General features: G+C 40.8%; 1 protein-coding gene across 2 annotated transcripts in view; it reads left to right on the top strand.

Moving 5' to 3' along the window:
* Window positions 1-18,694, top strand: part of REEP3 (receptor accessory protein 3) — a 204,206-nt gene that overhangs the window by 139,898 nt on the left and 45,614 nt on the right. For both annotated transcript variants that reach the window (XM_073596249.1, XM_073596247.1), the window contains exons 3-5: window positions 5,587-5,663; window positions 12,997-13,117; window positions 15,787-15,900. In XM_073596249.1, coding sequence (XP_073452350.1) covers window positions 5,587-5,663; window positions 12,997-13,117; window positions 15,787-15,900 — 312 coding nt within the window. The remainder of the gene's footprint in view (window positions 1-5,586; window positions 5,664-12,996; window positions 13,118-15,786; window positions 15,901-18,694) is intronic.

Genomic DNA, 18,694 nt, shown 5'->3' with positions numbered 1-18,694 from the left:
TTTCTTCAGTCATGTGTAATTTTTTGTCTGGTAATTTATAGCAGAACTGAATATCATTTGGATCTGAAATTGGCCCCTGCCATAGCTTGTCACAGGAGCACAAAGAACTACAAACCTTTATATGGACAGTAATGTGTAAATTTTGTAGGCATTTGTGAAAAAATGCTGTAAAGTGAGGATGCTTTCAAAAATAATGAAATGAATAGTATTATATGTACCATTTAACACCTACCAGGTGCTTAAAGTGGTGTTCCGGCCGAAATTATACTTTTAAATAAAAATACCCATATAATACACAAGCTTAATGTATTCTAGTAAAGTTAGTCTGTAAACTAAGGTCTGTTTTGTTAGTTTATAGCAGTAGTTTGTTATTTTATAAACTTACAGCAGGCCGTAGCCATCTTAAGTCTGGGCATCTGAAGCCAGACTGTATTTCTTCTTGGATCTCATCCTTGCAGATCTCGCACATGCTCAGTGCAGCACAAGCAGTGTAATAGGTTTCAGGTTAGGTTTCCATAGCAACAGCAGTGTCAGAGGAAGTTGCCGCCCCTTTCCAGAAGGCATTGCAAACAGGAAATGATGCGATGGGCCGCGGCCAGGGAGGAGGAAGTGAAAAATGAATACAGCAGATATACAGTAAGTGCTGGGAAAAAAAAATTAAAAATATCCAATTTGTTTACAGTGCACAGTTTAGTGAGGGATGCTGAAGAGTTGTAAAAGTGGGTGGAACTCCACTTTAAACAGAAAAAACCCAAATCAAATCAAAATGTCACGTGTCCATTCATCTTAACAGGTGTGCTTTTGGTCTTAAACCTTGCCTGTTTTGTTCTTTTTCAGGAGAACTTGAACAGTGCAACCAGAAACTATTCATGGCCTTATTTTTGAAAGCATCCTTACTTTACAGCATTTGTTGGCAAGTGCCTAAAATGCCTGCACAGTACTATATATGAACAAAGGATAATGGTGTCCTCACACCCATAGCTGCTCTTTACACATGCAGGGATTCAAATTTCTGGACCTTTGTGTAGCATCTGCTAGCTGCTTTTACAATCCTATTAAGTAATATGGGTAGAAAAGATAGTTCTGATTAGGGCTGAAACGATTAATCAATATCATAGCTTGCAACTGTTCCTGATTTCGACTGTCCCTGACTGGACCTGTACCTCTGTCCCTCATTCCTCCTCATTTGTCCCTCATTTCGGTTTGATCTATATAGATGTATTTAAAATGCACTTTTTATCTATCAAAAATGTTTTCCAGCACTAAACCTTCCATCTGATTTCTAAATTGCTGCATTTGTAAATTCCATAAGCCAATATAAAGGAATAGTAGTGGTTAAAAAAAGCACTCGTGGATTTAACTAATCTTGTTTTTTTTGTACAATTCTCCTTTAAGGGGGTATGGCCAGGGGTGTGTCCTATGCCTGAATACTTTTGCTGATAGGTGTCCCTCATTCCCATCTCAAAAAGCTGGGAGGTATGCGATATTATCGATAATAATCGATAATGAAAATCGTTGTCAGCGATTTTCATTATCGATTAGTTGGTCCGCACCTTCCTCCCTGTCCGTCTGTTAAAATCCTCCTCCTGTGTCCTTCTGTGTACAGGGTGCCTCCGTATGAGACCAGGCACGTCTGCGACACACGTCCGCGCCTCTCCTCCTCGCTGACGTCAGCTCCCCACTGATCTCCTCAGCACCGCCCACTGCTGCCTCGAGGGCACAGAGAGGCGAGAAGCAGCAATGAGGAGAGCTGTGCTGCACACTGTGTGTGAAAGGTAGCAGCTAGTAATAACACAGTAAAAATGAAAATTCAGTACATTATTTTTTATGACAAGTGCCCCATGAATGAATGATCCTCCTAAGCACTTCCCTCCCAGGAGGGGGCTGGGAGGGAAGTGCCTCATCATTGGTGTTACGGGGGGTGGGTGGAATAGTGTCCCATCATTGGTTTTCCTGGGGGGGGATAGTGCCCCATTGGTGTTCCTGGGAGGGGGGAATAGTGCCCCATCATTGGTGTTCCTGGGAGGAATAGTGCCCCATCATTGGTGTTCCTGGGAGGAATAGTGCCCCATCATTGGTGTTCCTGCGAGGAATAGTGCCCCATCATTGGTGTTCCCGGGAGGATTAGTACCCGATCATTGGTGTTCCCGGGAGGCATAGTACCTGATCATTGGTGTTCCCGGGAGGAATAGTACCTGATCATTGGTGTTCCCGGGAGGAATAGTACCCCATCATTGGTGTTCCCAGGATGGATACTACCCCACCCCATCATTGGTGTTCCCAGGATGGATACTACCCCATCATTGGTGTTCCCGGGAGGAATAGTGCCCCATCATTGGTGTTCCTAGGAGAAATAATACCCCATCATTGGTGTTCCCAGGAGAACAGTACCCCATCATTGGTGTTTTATTCCGCAGTTTGAGTGTAACACTCAGTTTTTTCATTATTACTTTTAAATAAACTAGGGCTGTTACTGATTAAAATTTTCGCGTTTGATTAATTGATTTTTAAAAAATCAATTAATTGACTAATGTCGATTAATTATAACGTACGTACAGACCCATCTACTTTTAGCTGATCTCCTTGCATTGCAACTCTGCATTAGTTAGTGGCAGGGCTTTTTTTCAGCGGGAACACAGGGGAACGCAGTTCCGGCACCTCTTGGACTGACTGTATGTAATGGCAAGGGGTGCTGCGGTGTGCTGCAGGGTATTGATGCTCATTGCTGGGGATCTATTTTTGCAAGGGGGGTCTATTGTTGCTGGGGAGGACTATTGTTGCTGGTGGGGGACCTATTGTTGCTGGGGGGGGTCTTATGTTGCTGGGGAGTCAGTTGTTGTTGAAAGAGATCTACTGTTGAGGGAGGGGTCTATTGTTGATGGCAGCCAGACAGACTATTAATGCTGGCTGTGCGGAGATCTGTTGATCCTGCGGGGAGTCTATTGTTGCTGGCGGGGAAATTTTGTTTAGGGGGATCTATTGTTGCTGGCTGCAGGGGATCTATTTTGCTGCTTTTCTTGATATTAATACCAAATTCCATACAAATTACTTAGCACCTCAAAATGATACTTGGTTCTATATTGTATAATAGGGACGGTACTGGGAGGTGGGTAGGGGCGGAGAAAAGGGGTGACTTGGAAAGGGGGAGTTCCTGCACCTATTGTCTGAGAAAAAAAGCCCTGGTCAGTGGTAAATGTGGTATACACTGTATACAATCACCCGACACTAGTTAGTTTCCACAATCCATGACTTAACTTCACAGTTCACACAAATACGTTTTAAATTCAAACTGTAGCACTGACGTAAGTAATTTTTTTTTCCACAGTAGCATGACAATCCCTCCCCCTCCGGTCTAACTAATCACTCTCACCTTATGGCATGGACCCCTGTGCAAACAGGTGGCCATGCAAGCGGGTATCAAAAGGGTTAACACGGACCATAAACTTCTCTCATGTCTCTTTAGATCTCAGCAAGGACGCCAGGTCATGGGTAGAAAGAAAAGATCTTAATGCTCACCGCTTAAGTATAAGATTTAATTTTTGTGTTCAAACACAAACTACTCACATAAAGATGATAAAAACACAACATGTAAAGCCGACAATCGTGTTAGTTCCGTAGGGCAGCAGCGGGTGACGTCATGCGTAGCTCCTCCCCCGTACGCGTTACGTTGTGAATCAGAACTTCAACGTCACCGGACTCCTCCCCCTTTCCCTTCATTAGCAGACAGAGGCACTTGGGGAAGGGGGGAGGAGTCCGGTGACGTCGATGTCTGTGACGTCACCAGATCTCCGACGGAACTCCCTGAAGACCCGGAAGCCGGCGGAGAGATGAGTACCGATCAAAAGAATTTTGATCGATCAAAAAAATTAATCAATTAATCGAGGAATTAATCTTTAATTTCCACAGCCCTAAAATAAACGGAAAAATGGCATATTACGTTTTTTAAAATGATTTTATCCGATTAATCAATTAATCGAAAAAATATTCGGCCGATTAATCGATTATGAAAATAATCGTTAGTTGCAGCCCTAGTTCTGATGCAAACTGATCATATACACTGTGACGGAGGTGTGGGCACACCAAAACACACATGGAGACCAAGAGTTTTTTAGGGTTCTTGGCCAGCAAGTTCCTTATTGTAGGGGGAGTCAATAAGCAGAGAATCAGATAAGGGGAACGTTACAGGTCCAATGATAAGCAAACATTGCTCAAGGTGTAAATGCTGCACGCCTTCTGTAACATCCACAACAGAGGTGCTCGCCTCTGAGATTAGCAGGAAAAAATGGATGAATGACCGCACACTCCGGATGGACATCAAAACTTGGATATCCAGATGGATATCAAAAGATAAAATCAAAACAGCACAGGGAGATGAAATGTCAAAGGGTTTCATGCAAATAACAGCGCTTAATCATAACAGGGCAACAATCCAGACACAGTGAGCAACATTTAGCAATATAACAGGATGGCAATAGGGCACAGCAAGGGAATAAGTCCAGAGGCACATATCCAGGCACAGTGAAGGACAAGCAGTTCCTGTACATCGGTCGCAGCTCGGGGTCCACACACGCAGCAAGGACAGCAAGGCAGGAGATGGTCACACTGGAGAAGTTTCAGTATCCAGATAGCAGCTTACAGCTAATGGGAAACTACAGGCCACAGTAGTCCCACTCATAGCATACACCAGTGCAGAAATATATGGCGCAGAAATTCTAATCTCTTTCTGGTCTCCTTCTCCATGCCTATCTCTAGAGCAATTCAAAAACTGAACGTTTCTGAAACAAAGGTTTTGGAATGAAATTCTTCTAGACAGGGCCGGGACAAGGGGTGGGCAGGAGGGGCGGCTGCCCCTGGTGCAATGGTTTATTACAGGGGTGGGGGGCACCCTGACCCTAACCCTAAGGCAAAGGGGGGCGCAGTTTGGCATCTTTGCCGTGGGCGCTGGATGACCTTGTCCCAGCACTGCTTCTAGAGTATCCTAGATGGATGCAGGCACTGTTCAACAATCCTCCAACCAGTACTTTTGTGAAACAAGTGGTGCCACCTACAGCTCAAATTTCAGCCAGTTCAGTAGTAATGGGGCCGCCTTTAGTCTGCCTTGGAAATCCAGGTATTCCCCAGTTGAGTACTGCTATCTTACTTCTCCCGTAGCATAGAGAAGGTTAAGAAGAGTTAGGCAATCAATTGCAGTCTAGACATCAGACACCTCTACCCTTCCTATGACAGTCATAAGTCACTGAATTCTACATGACCATAAGAATAAATCACCAGCCAGGGGAGTGGTTAAAGATAGACAGAAAGATTTAGCTACTGACTTTTAACAAAAGGCAAAAGTTGCATTTCGGTAACAGTTTAATATGCCTAGGCTGCACATTCTGGTGATAGGAAGAGCATGTTTAATAAATCAAGTTATGAATTTACCACTGAGTTAACATGCTTGGGAAATTGAAGGGGATGCTTGAAAGGCTGTGTTTTTTTTATAACTATTTATGGGTTATTCAAACATACAGCATGTTTGTTTCAGTTGTATTTTTTCCAAAGGCAGAAAAATATGTGACCTTCATTTTTGGTACCTTTGTTTCCTAGGTACGGTGGATGATGTATTGGATTGTATTTGCCCTTTACACTGTAACAGAAACATTAGCTGATTTAACAATCTCATGGTAAGTTCAAGAATATTATCTCTTTTTTTTTTTGCAATGTCGGTGTTATGTTTTTTATATGCATGTCTTATTAGATTCACAAGGTTACTTTGTTTTAATACCTAGAGCTAAGAGTGCTGGTTCCTTAGTGCATGCATTACCACAGCAACCAATCTGAATTTACTCCACCCAGGACAAATTGCATTCTGATTGTTTGCTATGGACAACTGAACTTGAAAACTCTTTATTGAATAAGGCCACTGGTGTCTTATGTGTGGGCTTGCTTTCTTCCTACTGCACAACATTTAACTTAGCAAGTAATTTATTAAAAAGAATTCTTTGAACTTCAGACCAATGACTTGGCCTTGTCTAAGGTTATACCATCAGTTATCTGCAGCCAGGAAGCATGCCCTCAGTCTCCTCTCCTGATCAGGTAGAAACCTAATCTTAGGGTCATAGCCATAAAACATTCAACAACATTCGTTGATGGGTATTTTATAGCACATAGAAGAAATGGACAGCATTTCAAGCACATAATCAAAACATTTGACCCCAAATCCAAAGGAAATCCCCCCAAACAGCACCATGGATTCAGTGGTTCAGTAACATGCAGGCCCCATTATCAATGTTACCCCAGTCTTAGCACATAGCAAACCTTAAAGCTCAGTTCCGGAAATGATCATTTTTTTACACTTAAATTGGTCCGGCTCTGTATGGCTCACATCCAGAGGGTTGCTGGGGATGCAGAAATTCACTATGGTAGCATGTGCTACATACAGTCAGTGCTGGTCTCTTCTGGGTGCTTCTTGAGTGACTTGCATTCTGTATATTAAATACAGGTATGGGGGGGGGGGGGGGGGGGTGCTCTCTTGGCACCTCCATCTTTCGGAGAATTTTTTTTTTTCTATGAATATTAGGAATTTTCTGATTATTTGAGGTGGAGATTGGGACATCATTGGCCACTCCTCTACACCTCTTCCAATCAGAGAAAGCTTTGTATTTATGAATGGTGTTTGTGTTGTGGGTTTGTCTATGTAGAAAACATGACAGGTGTCCTAAATCCTCATAACTCTATCCAAATCTAAAAGAAATGTTTTGTCTTTTGATGCACTTTAAAAACTCAGGGACATGATTAGAAATAAAAAAATTATGATTTAATTAATAATTAACTTAAGATTCCAGTGGTATATAAAAAGCAGGATCCCAAAAGAGACAACATCTACTCTTCATTATGCATACGTGTGCTATAGCAGTCTACAGCTTGACTGCAAGGGGCAGAGGGTGACAGATTTTTTTTCAATGAAACGGTGTTTAGACAATACGTCTTTGTCAGATAATCACTAATCGACCTCAAAGGGCTAATGACAACCATTAAAAAGCGTTTTTTTTGTCACTAATCAGCGGATTTTATACTTTCTAAGTCACAGTCACAGAGGTAGGCACCAAGTAAAGTCAGTAGAAGAATCCTTGCTTACTCTATGGTTCCATGAAAGCCATTCTCCACTCTCCACTCTGCTGGAATTTGGGTGGGCAAGTCCCATTCTGATAATGCGGTTGCTGGTCTTGCCATCATTACACTGCAGGTGGGATGATGTTGATGAGAGGGAAGGCAATAGGACTGGTTGGAGATCGATATGAAGAGTGGCCTTGGCACACTGGTCATCACAACTGGAAACAATCAGGATCCCAGTACTGTGTGTGCTAGTCCAGCCCCTAGAATAAAAATAAGAAATACGGTAGACTCTTCATTAATGGGGGGAGGTAGCACAACTAAACACACTAATTTAAAGCAGAATTAAACCCAGTGATTTAATGGTTTCCTAAAACTATTAAAATCAAGGCATGCCGGGAACGTAACTGTCACATTTGCTTGTGCTCTCAACCAAACTGTCAAACCATCAAATGGCTGGTGTCATAATTGATCACATGTGCAGCACCATGACAATTGCAGATTTCAAAAAAAGGCAAAAAGGCTAAGATGGCAGCTTCCTTGTCTGTAAAGAAGAGGAGGGGGTTTAGTTCTGCTTTGAGTTATCCAGTTTAGGAGATCAGCTAGCAGTCCTTTCAGCTTTGAATATTATTATTATTATTATACAGGATTTATATAGCGCCAACAGTTTGCACAGCGCTTTACAACATGGGGCAGACAGTACACTTACAATACAAATCAATACAGGAGGGATCAGAGAATATGAAGACAGACTTGCCAGTAGGTTATTTTTAAGGGTTTGACAGTCATTAGAGAATGTTCAGTTGACCTGGCTGTTTATAGTCAGATCTGGAAATGCGCGCTCCTCTTTCCAAGGTAACAAACGTGTTCATCCAATGAGATCACAAATGTTGGTAATGCGCACAAAAAAAAAAAAAAAATCAGCAATCTGACTTTTGTACCATGAGCGGTCTGGTGGCCAGATCGTTAATAGCTGTAGGCAACTCTAAACAGAATTGGTAATTGACATTTGCAAGTACAGGATGTTTTTTTAAGGCATCTAGCAGTTGTGTGCAAATGTTAACATCTTAAAAATATTGCATGCATCTAAAGATGTTCAGGAGATCAGAGTGACTATTTTCAGAAATACAGAAACTGAAAATAAACTCTTACTGTATATGTAACTTGCCTGCCTTTTCTAAATCAAGTAGCCCCTGGGACCCCCGGGTTAGAGTAGAAACTGTATAATTATGCAATGCAGACAGCAGCTCTGCTTTCTCAGTGGAATTTTAGAACAGCACCTGCAACCTGACTAACCCCCTGCCCCCTCCTCTTGTTCATAGAGTTTTATTATGCTCTCTTTTCTCAGCTCTTTTTACAATCATCTGTAGCTTGAGACTCTAGTTTAATCAAGACCTCATACCTCACACCTCTTTTACTGTTGAGTTAGCTATAAGTTACAGGACTGAACACACATCTGACCTCTTCGTATACAAGTGCTTCCTCTAAGGATGAACCGGCTTCAACATCAATCTAAACTAGACCAAGTACCAGCCTTGTGACAGATAATTGCATGGCTCTTTAAAGCCTTGCAGTTGAGGGGTGGTAAAAACACATGGTTTAGGTACATTTTTACTGACCCCAACAGCAGCAGACAGGAGTATATACACGGCGCAGCAAAAATCACCCCCCCTCCCCTTGCGTTTGGTGGGCACTACCGGCTGCTGAATGGTGAATGGTACCCATTCAATTGAATGGTTCCATTAGTGATGTGATCAATATAAGTACACTGACTTATATCAATCTCTGTATTTGCGGACGATACTAAGCTAAGCAGGGCAAAAAGATCTGAACAGATTAATGGGGTGGGCAACTACATGGCAAATGAGGTTCAATGTAGAAAAATGTAAAATAATGCATTTGGGTGGCAAAAATATGAATGCAATCTATACACTGGGGGGAGAACCTCTGGGGGAATCTAGGATGGAAAAGGACCTGGGGGTCCTAGTAGATGATAGGCTCAGCAATGGCATGCAATGCCAAGCTGCTGCTAACAAGGCAAATAGAATATTGGCATGCATTAAAAAGGGGATCAACTCCAGAGATAAAACAATAAATCTCCCACTCTACAAGACTCTGGTCCGGCCGCACCTAGAGTATGCTGTCCAGTTCTGGGCACCAGTCCTCAGGAAGGATGTACTGGAAATGGACCGAGTACAAAGAAGGGCAACAAAGCTAATAAAGGGTCTGGAGGATATTAGTTATGAGGAGAGGTTGCGAGCACTGAACTTATTTTCTCTGGAGAAGAGACGCTTGAGAGGGGATATAATTTCAATATACAAATACTGTATTGGTGACCCCACAATAGGGATGAAACTTTTTCGCAGAAGGGAGTTTAACAAGACTCGTGGCCACTCATTAAAATTAAAAGAAAAGAGGTTTAACCTTAAACCACGTAGAGGGTTCTTTACTGTAAGAGCGGCAAGGATGTGGAATTCCCTTCCACAAGCGGTGGACAAGTGGCATTGATAGTTTCAAGAAACTATTAGATACCTGAATGACCGCAACATACAGGGATATGCAATGTAATACTGACACATAATCACACACATAGTTTGGACTTGATGGACTTGTGTCTTTTTTCAACCTCACCTACTATGTAACTATGTAACTATGTATAATGCAGCGACACCACTATGTAGATCACAGCTGCTTTCATTTGCTGAAAAGCACAGTGTCTTAATGGTTGGCACTCCTGCCTTGTGGCACTTGGGCCTTTGGTTAAAGTTCCAATGAGGACACTGCTTGCATGGAGTTTGCATGTTCTTCCTGTGCTTGTGTGGGTTTCCTCTCGGTATGGTTTCCGCCCACACTCCAAAGACATACTTGTAGGTTTTTTGGCTCCTGTCTAAATAGGCCCTACTATGTGTATGTACGGTATGCATGTGAGTTAGGGACCATAGGCTGTAAGCTCTTAGAGGGCAGGGACCCTAAGATCAAAAACCTTGAGCCTTTACAATCACTTTAATTTGTATTTTTATATCTGCCTGTTGTTCAGATTTTAAAATAAAAACCTTAACTTACACATAGAAAGCATAGCCTACCTGCTCAGTAGCTCAATTTTGTATCTAAGCATTGCTGTGGTGTATTTGTCTACCCCACTCTCTGCTGTCTGCAGTCTGGCGATCCTGGAATGCACCTGCTTGTGATGCTGGAACACTCTCTTTATTGCCTCACAAACAGAAAGCTTGATGGCTTGATGTACAGTATATACACCTAAATAAAGTCAGTATTTGGTATGTCTACCCTTTACTTTTAAAACAACATCAATTATCCTTGTTGCACACAGCTTTTTTGGGAACTTGACGGACAGATTGTTCCAAATATCTAGGAGTACAAATAATAGTTGCTCTGTGGATTTAAACTGTTTTAGTTGCTTCTGTCTCTTTTATTTAATTCCAGAGTCAGTAATGCTGCGATCAGGGCTCTGTGGGGGCTATACCATTTCATCTATGGCTCCTTGTTCTTCTTTAGCTGGTGATGTATGTTTAAGGTCATTGTCCTGCTTCCGAATGAAGTAGACCATGTAAATTCTCCTACACAACTGATTTTTGTTTAATTCATTGATTGTATTTTAATCGACATGCTTTCTTGTTGATGCTTAATCATGGACTGGACTAAATGCCCCAAAAATCCTCAATACTGTGTGCAAGGGTACCTGGGGAAATTTTGGATGTTTGAAAAGGGAAAGGCAGGGAAAAAAAAATTATTGTTTCAAATTAATTATTATGTTTATGCACTTTGTTGGTTAATTGATAAATAAAAATTGAATGCATTGTTTTTTGAAGGTATCCTCACTTTATGGAATTTTTCACAATTGTCTAAAACTTCATACAATGTACAGTTTATGTTCATAAGTCTACATTTCTGGCAGAATTTGTAAAATGTGCACTATTTTTTCTAAAAACATGAGTAATCAGACCAATCATTTTGCTTCACAAAATATCACAATCTTAACCTAACCATAGCAACAAGGCAAAAGACTACAATGGCCCTGTTCAAAAGTTTGCTTACCCTTAGTTATTAATATAATGTATTACCCAATGTAGCAATAATAATGGATTTCCGTTTCTTGTGATAGTTGTGAATAAGGCCCTTTATTTCACATGTGGTAAACCTGCCCATTCTTTTTGGCAGCGATCCTACAGGGCATGTAATTTCTTTGGTTGTCTAGCATGAAGAGATCTCGTCAAAGTGGCTCAATGTTGTTGAGGTCAGGAGATTATGATGGTCACTCCAAGACCCTAACTTTTCTTGCTACAGTCACTGAAGGGTTGACTTGGCCTTATTGTCATATTGAAAAGTTCAAATGCATCTCATGTACAACTTCCCAGCTGATGAATGCAAATTTTCCTGAAATACTTTCTGATAGTATGTTGCATTCGTCCTGTCATGCATTTTGTCTAAATTCACTTTGCTGCTATAGCTTACCCCCTAAAACGGCAGCGATCCACCTCCATGCTGCATGGTAGATATAGTATGCTTCTCTTCATAGACCATATTGCCTCCGCTCCAAACATATTGTTTCTGGTTGTGACCATACAGTTCAATTTTGGTCTCATTCCAAATAATTTTGTTTTAGAAGCTTTGAGTCTTCTCTAGGTGCTGTTTGCCATATTTTACATATTTAAGCATAAAATATTTAAGCATAAAATATAGCATAAATAAGCATCATGTAATATTTACATATTTGTAGTATACATATTTGTAGCATTGGTACAGCACAAGTGGCTAACATTTTACACAATCTACAAGCACAACTTTGTATATATATATAATATATATATATATATATATATATATATATATATATATATATATATACACATATATGTGTGTTTATATATATATTTATATATATATATATATATATATATATATATATATATATATATATATGTATGTGTGTGTGTGTGTGTGTGTGTGTGTGTGTGTACGTATGTGTTACATATATGTATATACATACACACACACACTCTTATGTGAGTGCCACCAGTGGTACAAATTGTAAAAGTGTAGAGATTAATGCTGTGTACACACGAGCGGACTTTTAGACAGCAAAGGTCCGACGGAACAAATCCGCCAGACAATTCGATCATGTGTGGGCTTCATTGGACCTTTGCTGTCGAAAAATCAGACAGACTTTAGATTTAGAACATGTTTAAAAAATCTTTCCGACAGACTTGAGTCCGGTTGAAAAATCCATTCGTCTGTATACTAGTCCGACGGACAAAAAACAACGCAAGGGCAGCTATTGGCTACAGGCTATGAACTTCCTTATTCTAGTCCCTTCGTACATCATCACGTTCAAACCAACGGACTTTCGAACGGACTTTATTCCGTTCGTGTGTGGGCAAGTCAGGTCGTTCGAAAGTCTGTATTAACTCCGTTGAAAGTCTGTCAGAAAGCCTGTCAGACCTTTGATGCCGAAAAGTCCGCTCGTGTGTATGCGGCATAAGAACTTGAAAGCATGAAAGTACAGCTATATCTTTATCTTTTGAAATAGGCAGATGGGGTCACCAGGCATGCTACGTATAATTACATAGTGCGGCGCCTCTAACAAACTCAGCAAAACACATCTACAGTATATACTACAGTTCACTTTTCCAGCTTCTCTTTTTGTTGCTTTTTTATTGTCTCCCTGTCCTCGGTTGACCTTGTGCTACTTGCTAGTTCCAGAACCAGACACTGAACAGTGGTGAAGATAAAGCTTTAGTCTTTATATCAATCACGGGTGCTTTTTATTTTTCCCCATGTGTTTGTCTTATTTTCTGCTTGGTTTATGGAGCTGTTGTACATTATACAGGAATACACACTGGTCATTAAGAGAAGTAAGTTAAGCTGTCTGTTCTTTTCTTTTTATAGGTTCCCTTTGTATTATGAGCTGAAGATTGCCTTCGTTATATGGTTATTATCTCCTTATACTAAAGGGGCCAGCTTGCTGTATAGGAAGTTTTTACACCCTCTACTTTCTTCAAAAGAAAGGGTAAGTTATTTTAGATGTACAATTTGTAAAAGACTGCTGGTTCTTTTATTTGCGTGGACCTGTAATTTTAGGGGAAAAAAAAGAAAGCTAGAGGATTGTACTCCTGTATTATGCGGCCCCCTAATCCCTGGGTGCTCTTGTCATGCAAAGCTTGACCATCTCTTCTGATCAAGAGCTCAGACCTACCTAATTCCATCACACTATGCTTCCTTAAGCTAGCCCTAGTACAGCAGGCATTAGCTGAGATTCGAATCGTTTATGGGCAGGCTGATTGTACCCAAGTTGATCAATCAATCAACTTGGGTACAACCAGCATGTCGGATTCTTCACGTGATTATTGTCAGCGGCATTCGCTATCCTTTTGCTGGATTCTATCAAAGGGACATGTTGGCAAAAATTTCTTCAGTTAGGTACAGCCACTGATCAGTGTATTATGACATCGGTGATTGCTGCTTTCAGAATACAGTTTCCCAGGAGAGGGGGGGCTAAAAAAAAAAATTAACAGTATACAGTATGGGCAGCTTTAAGCACCTTTTACATGAAGGGCCCGATCAGGTCCGCCTGTCAATTTTTCAGGCAGACCTGCTTGGATGGTCTATTCACTCCTATGGACTCACGGGTGTAAACAGACTTGTGTCCGTTTACACCCACCTACCTCAGATACAGTCCGCTAAAAAAAAAAACTGTAGGGGTTCTGTCCTCCTCCATCTAGGCAGATTGGCTTGAAGGGCAGTCAGGTGTAAACGGACAGCGGAGTCTGTTTTCTCCTGGCTGTCCATAGAGCAGAGTGGGCTCTGTCTGTGTTCGCTGTGCAGAAACTAAGCGGACACGGACCTAACAGCAACAGTTTGTAGCGTTGAGAGCCCAAGTTTGATGGTTTTGGATCTAGCTGCATATGCGACTAAGGTAGGTCCAAAAGTGAAACCTCCGCTTATCTGCATCCTCCCCCCTCTGGTGTTACATTTGGCCCCTTTTAGCGGGGGAATGGGTACCTGTATTTGACAGGTACCCTTCCTTACTTCCAGGAGATGGCGCCAGGGCGCCATCCCTGGGAAGTTCGGCCCCCCTAGTCCTTCCTCCGCCACTGGGCCAGTTAGAAAGCGCTATGTGCTTCACACATGTGCAGTAGGGAACCGGCTTTGAAGCTGAAAAGCTTCACTGCCAGTTTCCCTTACCCGGGCATCAACCAGGAGTCGATCCGAAAATCGGCTGGAGTGCCGACATAGCGGGCTCCCTGGACAGGTAAGTGTCCATATATTAAAAGTCAGCAGCTACAGTATTAGCTGCTGACTTTTAATTTTTTTTCCCCAGTCGGTACTCCTCTTTAACTTTGTTCTAAGATACCTATAAACCTGGTGTCCTCGTGCCTGTGAAAGCTGCACATGACATCTCTCAGGAAAATGTATTCAGTGGACACATGAGCTAGCCAGTTCAGGTTGCAGTCTCTCTCCCAGCTTCCCCTCTCATCTCTGTAGCCACAAATATGGCACTTGCCCATGCTAAGCTGTCACATATGTGCACCCGCTCTCCAAGAGCAGCTTTCCCTGTTTGCCATTGCATGTCTGTGGGCCTCCTTTATCCAAAGCATTATTCTTTGCATCACCTAATTGAGGTATTTTATCTTTATTAAAGTGGAACTAAACCCTTGTATCCTTCACAGCCAAGGAGACTACCATCTTAGCCTCTGTTTGATCTACAGTTGCCATGGTGCTGCACATGTGATCAGTTATGACACCATCCATTTGATAATTTGACAGTTCGGTTTAAGAAATAAGCATTTGTGACAGTTATCATTCACTGCATGCATTGAATGTAACTGTTTTTGGAAAGAGTTAAATTGATGGGTTTAGCTCTGCTTTAAGACACTCTGGGGGAAATTCTATAAAGCTGTTGTGCCACTTTTCTGGCATTAATCCTTCTGGTGAATGTATTGCGCTAAATTCATTAAGTATCTACAACACTTTTGGTTCTGACAGTGACCTGTGCACCAAATTCAGGTAGTTCTGCAATTTTTACATTGTGGTGCAACAAATGTAACAAGTGCAACAATTTTTACATTGTGGTGCACCGCATTCAAAATAACGTACTGACAATTCATATTTTGAGTGGAGCTAATTAAGACCAACTTTTTTGGAATATAGAGATTGAAACTAGTGCAGACAGCTCTTTCAAAAGTGTCTGGCATTCATTCTAAAGGTAGACACGTACATGGATTTGGCACATGCTGCACCACTTTAAGAATGCATGAGAGACACTTTTGCAAAATCTGTCTGCTCCAGTCTCTATGAATTCCAGGGTTTTCTTTTATAAAACTTTTTCTCACTTCTTCTGCTTGTTTGAATGTAAACTGTATTTCACAAAAAGGCCAAGTATAGAATATTGAAGTAATTCCTATTAGTGTATGATGTTGGCTATATGAACTTAAAAGTGTGAAGATCCATTTTAAGCTAAAACAAGTAGAATGCCCTGGAGCATTATCCTTTCTTAGAAATTTGAATTTATACATGTTGAGATTTCTCAGCTGAACTAAGAGTGAGAATCCTGGTGGCATCTGTGCGCGGGTGAAGGTTGAAGGAGCGGGTTGCAGCCTTTTGCTTGATGTTCTACCTGGAGTCATATATTTTAATAATTGCACGAGTACCAGCAGCTGTTCTCTGTTCCCTGCACAGGAGATTGATGATTACATCGTACAAGCCAAAGAAAAGGGCTATGAAACCATGGTGAACTTTGGCAAGCAAGGCTTGAATCTAGCTGCAACTGCTGCTGTGACTGCTGCTGTGAAGGTAAAAGCTCTATTTTATTACTTGGTAGCTCATATTACAGTTCTGTCCTCCTAAAACAAAGCGGCAAAGATTGTTGTCTAATTACTACAGGTTGTTAATGCTAATGACTGGATTCTGTATCTGATTTGTGCCTGTCTAATTAATCAACCCTCAGTAGGCTTATTCACTTAAAAAGGATAAGTTCACCTTTAAATAAAATAATAAATGCACATTTTGTTTGCAGGTAAAAAAATTTACATTTACTATTTTTTTTTTTTTTTTTTTTGGAGCCTGGAAAGAATTGCCCCAGCGATCAGCAGATTGCTGGTGCCATGCAGGTCTCCTGCAGACTGTCAGTGTAAGCTGTCTGTCCCATGCATCATATGGCTATGCAGTTTCACAACGACAGGAAAAACGAATGAACTACCACAGCACTCAAGAGCGCTGTGGTAGTTCATTGAGAACTACAAGCCAACAGCCACAAAGACTGTCGGTACTTGTAGTTCATTCTTTCACAGAACTCTGTGAATGAGCGACGCAGCCACATGGGTGGAGCCTGCACGGCCACGCTCTTTTCAAAAAATGACAGCTGGTACGGGGAAATTTTCCCTGTACTGCTGTCACACAGAGGGATCGGTTCACTAAGCCACTGCAGGATGGGAACATGTTACATGTTCCACCCTCAAAACAGGAGGAACGTGTAACATCCCAGGTAGCAAGGATAACTTGCTACAAGTTTGTGACAGTGTTGAATTGTAAACTTGCTGCACATTTTCACTGGCAAGTTGTGCACATGCAGAGCACTTGAAGCACAAGTTCTAGTTGACTAATTAAATAAAGATATGTGGCGCTATTCCATCAATCAGTAGCAACAATAGAAATGTAAGATGTAATGGGCAGAACAAACCCCACCTTCTACAATAAATGTCCGGAGAAAGTACCCAATAGCTTGACAATAAATGTCACCATACACGAGTGGATAAAAAATATGGAGATACAGTTCTGAAGTATGGGACAAATAAAAAATATATATAAACAATTAGAGTGCTTGATGAAATATACCGGTCTCCCCTCATCAAGTGAAAAAAAATTTTTTTTTTTTTTTTTTTTTTTTTTTTTTTTTTCAGTGTGAATCTGTGAATATAAAAAGCTGACTTCTCAAATAGAATACTCGCAACCAAAAATCATACATAAGTGATAAATCAATACCTCACAAATAATCACTGGAGATAAAAATAAATATTAATGATGACAAATTAAGTAAAGTGGCTCTTAAATGTGAGCTTGCGTATAAAAATATTTAAGTGACAAATAGTGCAAAAAAAAATTTATATGTTCAGCAAAAAATGTGCAATATATAATAGATACCCAGATGAAAATTCCAATCGTACCATAAAATAATAAATAAGTAATTAAGATGAGTAGAAAATTGATTATAATAGGACAGCTAATCCCACCACAGAGATGCTGTCCCAAACGGTGACAATTAGTGCAATGTAGTCCATACAAAAAGTGCAGTAGTGATGGGTGTTTTCCACAGCAAAGTCTTTAAACACAGTGCAAAAAGAATGTGCAGTGACTGGTAATTTTTCTTCTATGCACGTTCTAGTGCATCTCCCAGGTGTTTCCCCCAGCCTCTCACCTCCAGCAGCGGCCCCCAATGGGCCAAGTAGAGCGGGTGGATAATAACTAGGAGAGGATGTGTTTCCTGCAGCGTGTCTTTAAACATCAAATGAGTCTGTCTCTCATCCCACAGCTCCCAGCGCTCTCAGCGGTCCCAGCGGTTAATCAAGAACAAAGGAGAGGTCTCATGGTGCAGTATTAAAAACACATTTATTTGGAAAAAACGTAGTAACTTACATTAAAATATGCAGCAAACAGTAGATGTAAGCAAAGCTTCCGGGTTCGGCCGTCCCCGAGAAGCGTCGGCACCTGACTCCTCCTACCCTGACTCGTTGCGTCACAGCACGTGACTTTATCAAAGGGATCCCTCTGAGATGCACTAGAATGTGCATAGAAGAAAAATTACCAGTCACTGCACATTCTTTTTGCACTGTGTTTAAAGACTTTGCTGTGGAAAACACCCATCACTACTGCACTTTTTGTATGGACTACATTGCACTAATTGTCACCGTTTGGGACAGCATCTCTGTGGTGGGATTAGCTGTCCTATTATAATCAATTTTCTACTCATCTTAATTACTTATTTATTATTTTATGGTACGATTGGAATTTTCATCTGGGTATCTATTATATATTGCACATTTTTTGCTGAACATATAAATTTTTTTTTGCACTATTTGTCACTTAAATATTTTTATACGCAAGCTCACGTTTAAGAGCCACTTTACTTAATTTGTCATCATTAATATTTATTTTTATCTCCAGTGATTATTTGTGAGGTATTGATTTATCACTTATGTATGATTTTTGGTTGCGAGTAGTCTATTTGAGAAGTCAGATTTTTATATTCACAGATTCACACTGAAAAAAAAAAAAAAAAAAAAAAATTTTTTTCACTTGATGAGGGGAGATCGGTATATTTCATCAAGCACTCTAATTGTTTATATATATTTTTTATTTGTCCCATACTTCAGAACTGTATCTCCATATTTTTTATCCACTCGTGTATGGTGACATTTATTGTCAAGCTATTGGGTACTTTCTCCGGACATTTATTGTAGAAGGTGGGGTTTGTTCTGCCCATTACATCTTACATTTCTATTGTTGCTACTGATTGATGGAATAGCGCCACATATCTTTATTTAACTAATTTTTGGGGAGCTGAGTGAACCTATCTATGTTGGCGGCTCTC

Source organism: Aquarana catesbeiana, linkage group LG08, assembly GCF_042186555.1.
Source record: "Aquarana catesbeiana isolate 2022-GZ linkage group LG08, ASM4218655v1, whole genome shotgun sequence".
Lineage (NCBI taxonomy): Eukaryota > Metazoa > Chordata > Amphibia > Anura > Ranidae > Aquarana > Aquarana catesbeiana.
The sequence above is the reverse complement of the archived record's forward strand: the minus strand, read 5'-3'. Positions and strand labels throughout refer to the sequence as shown.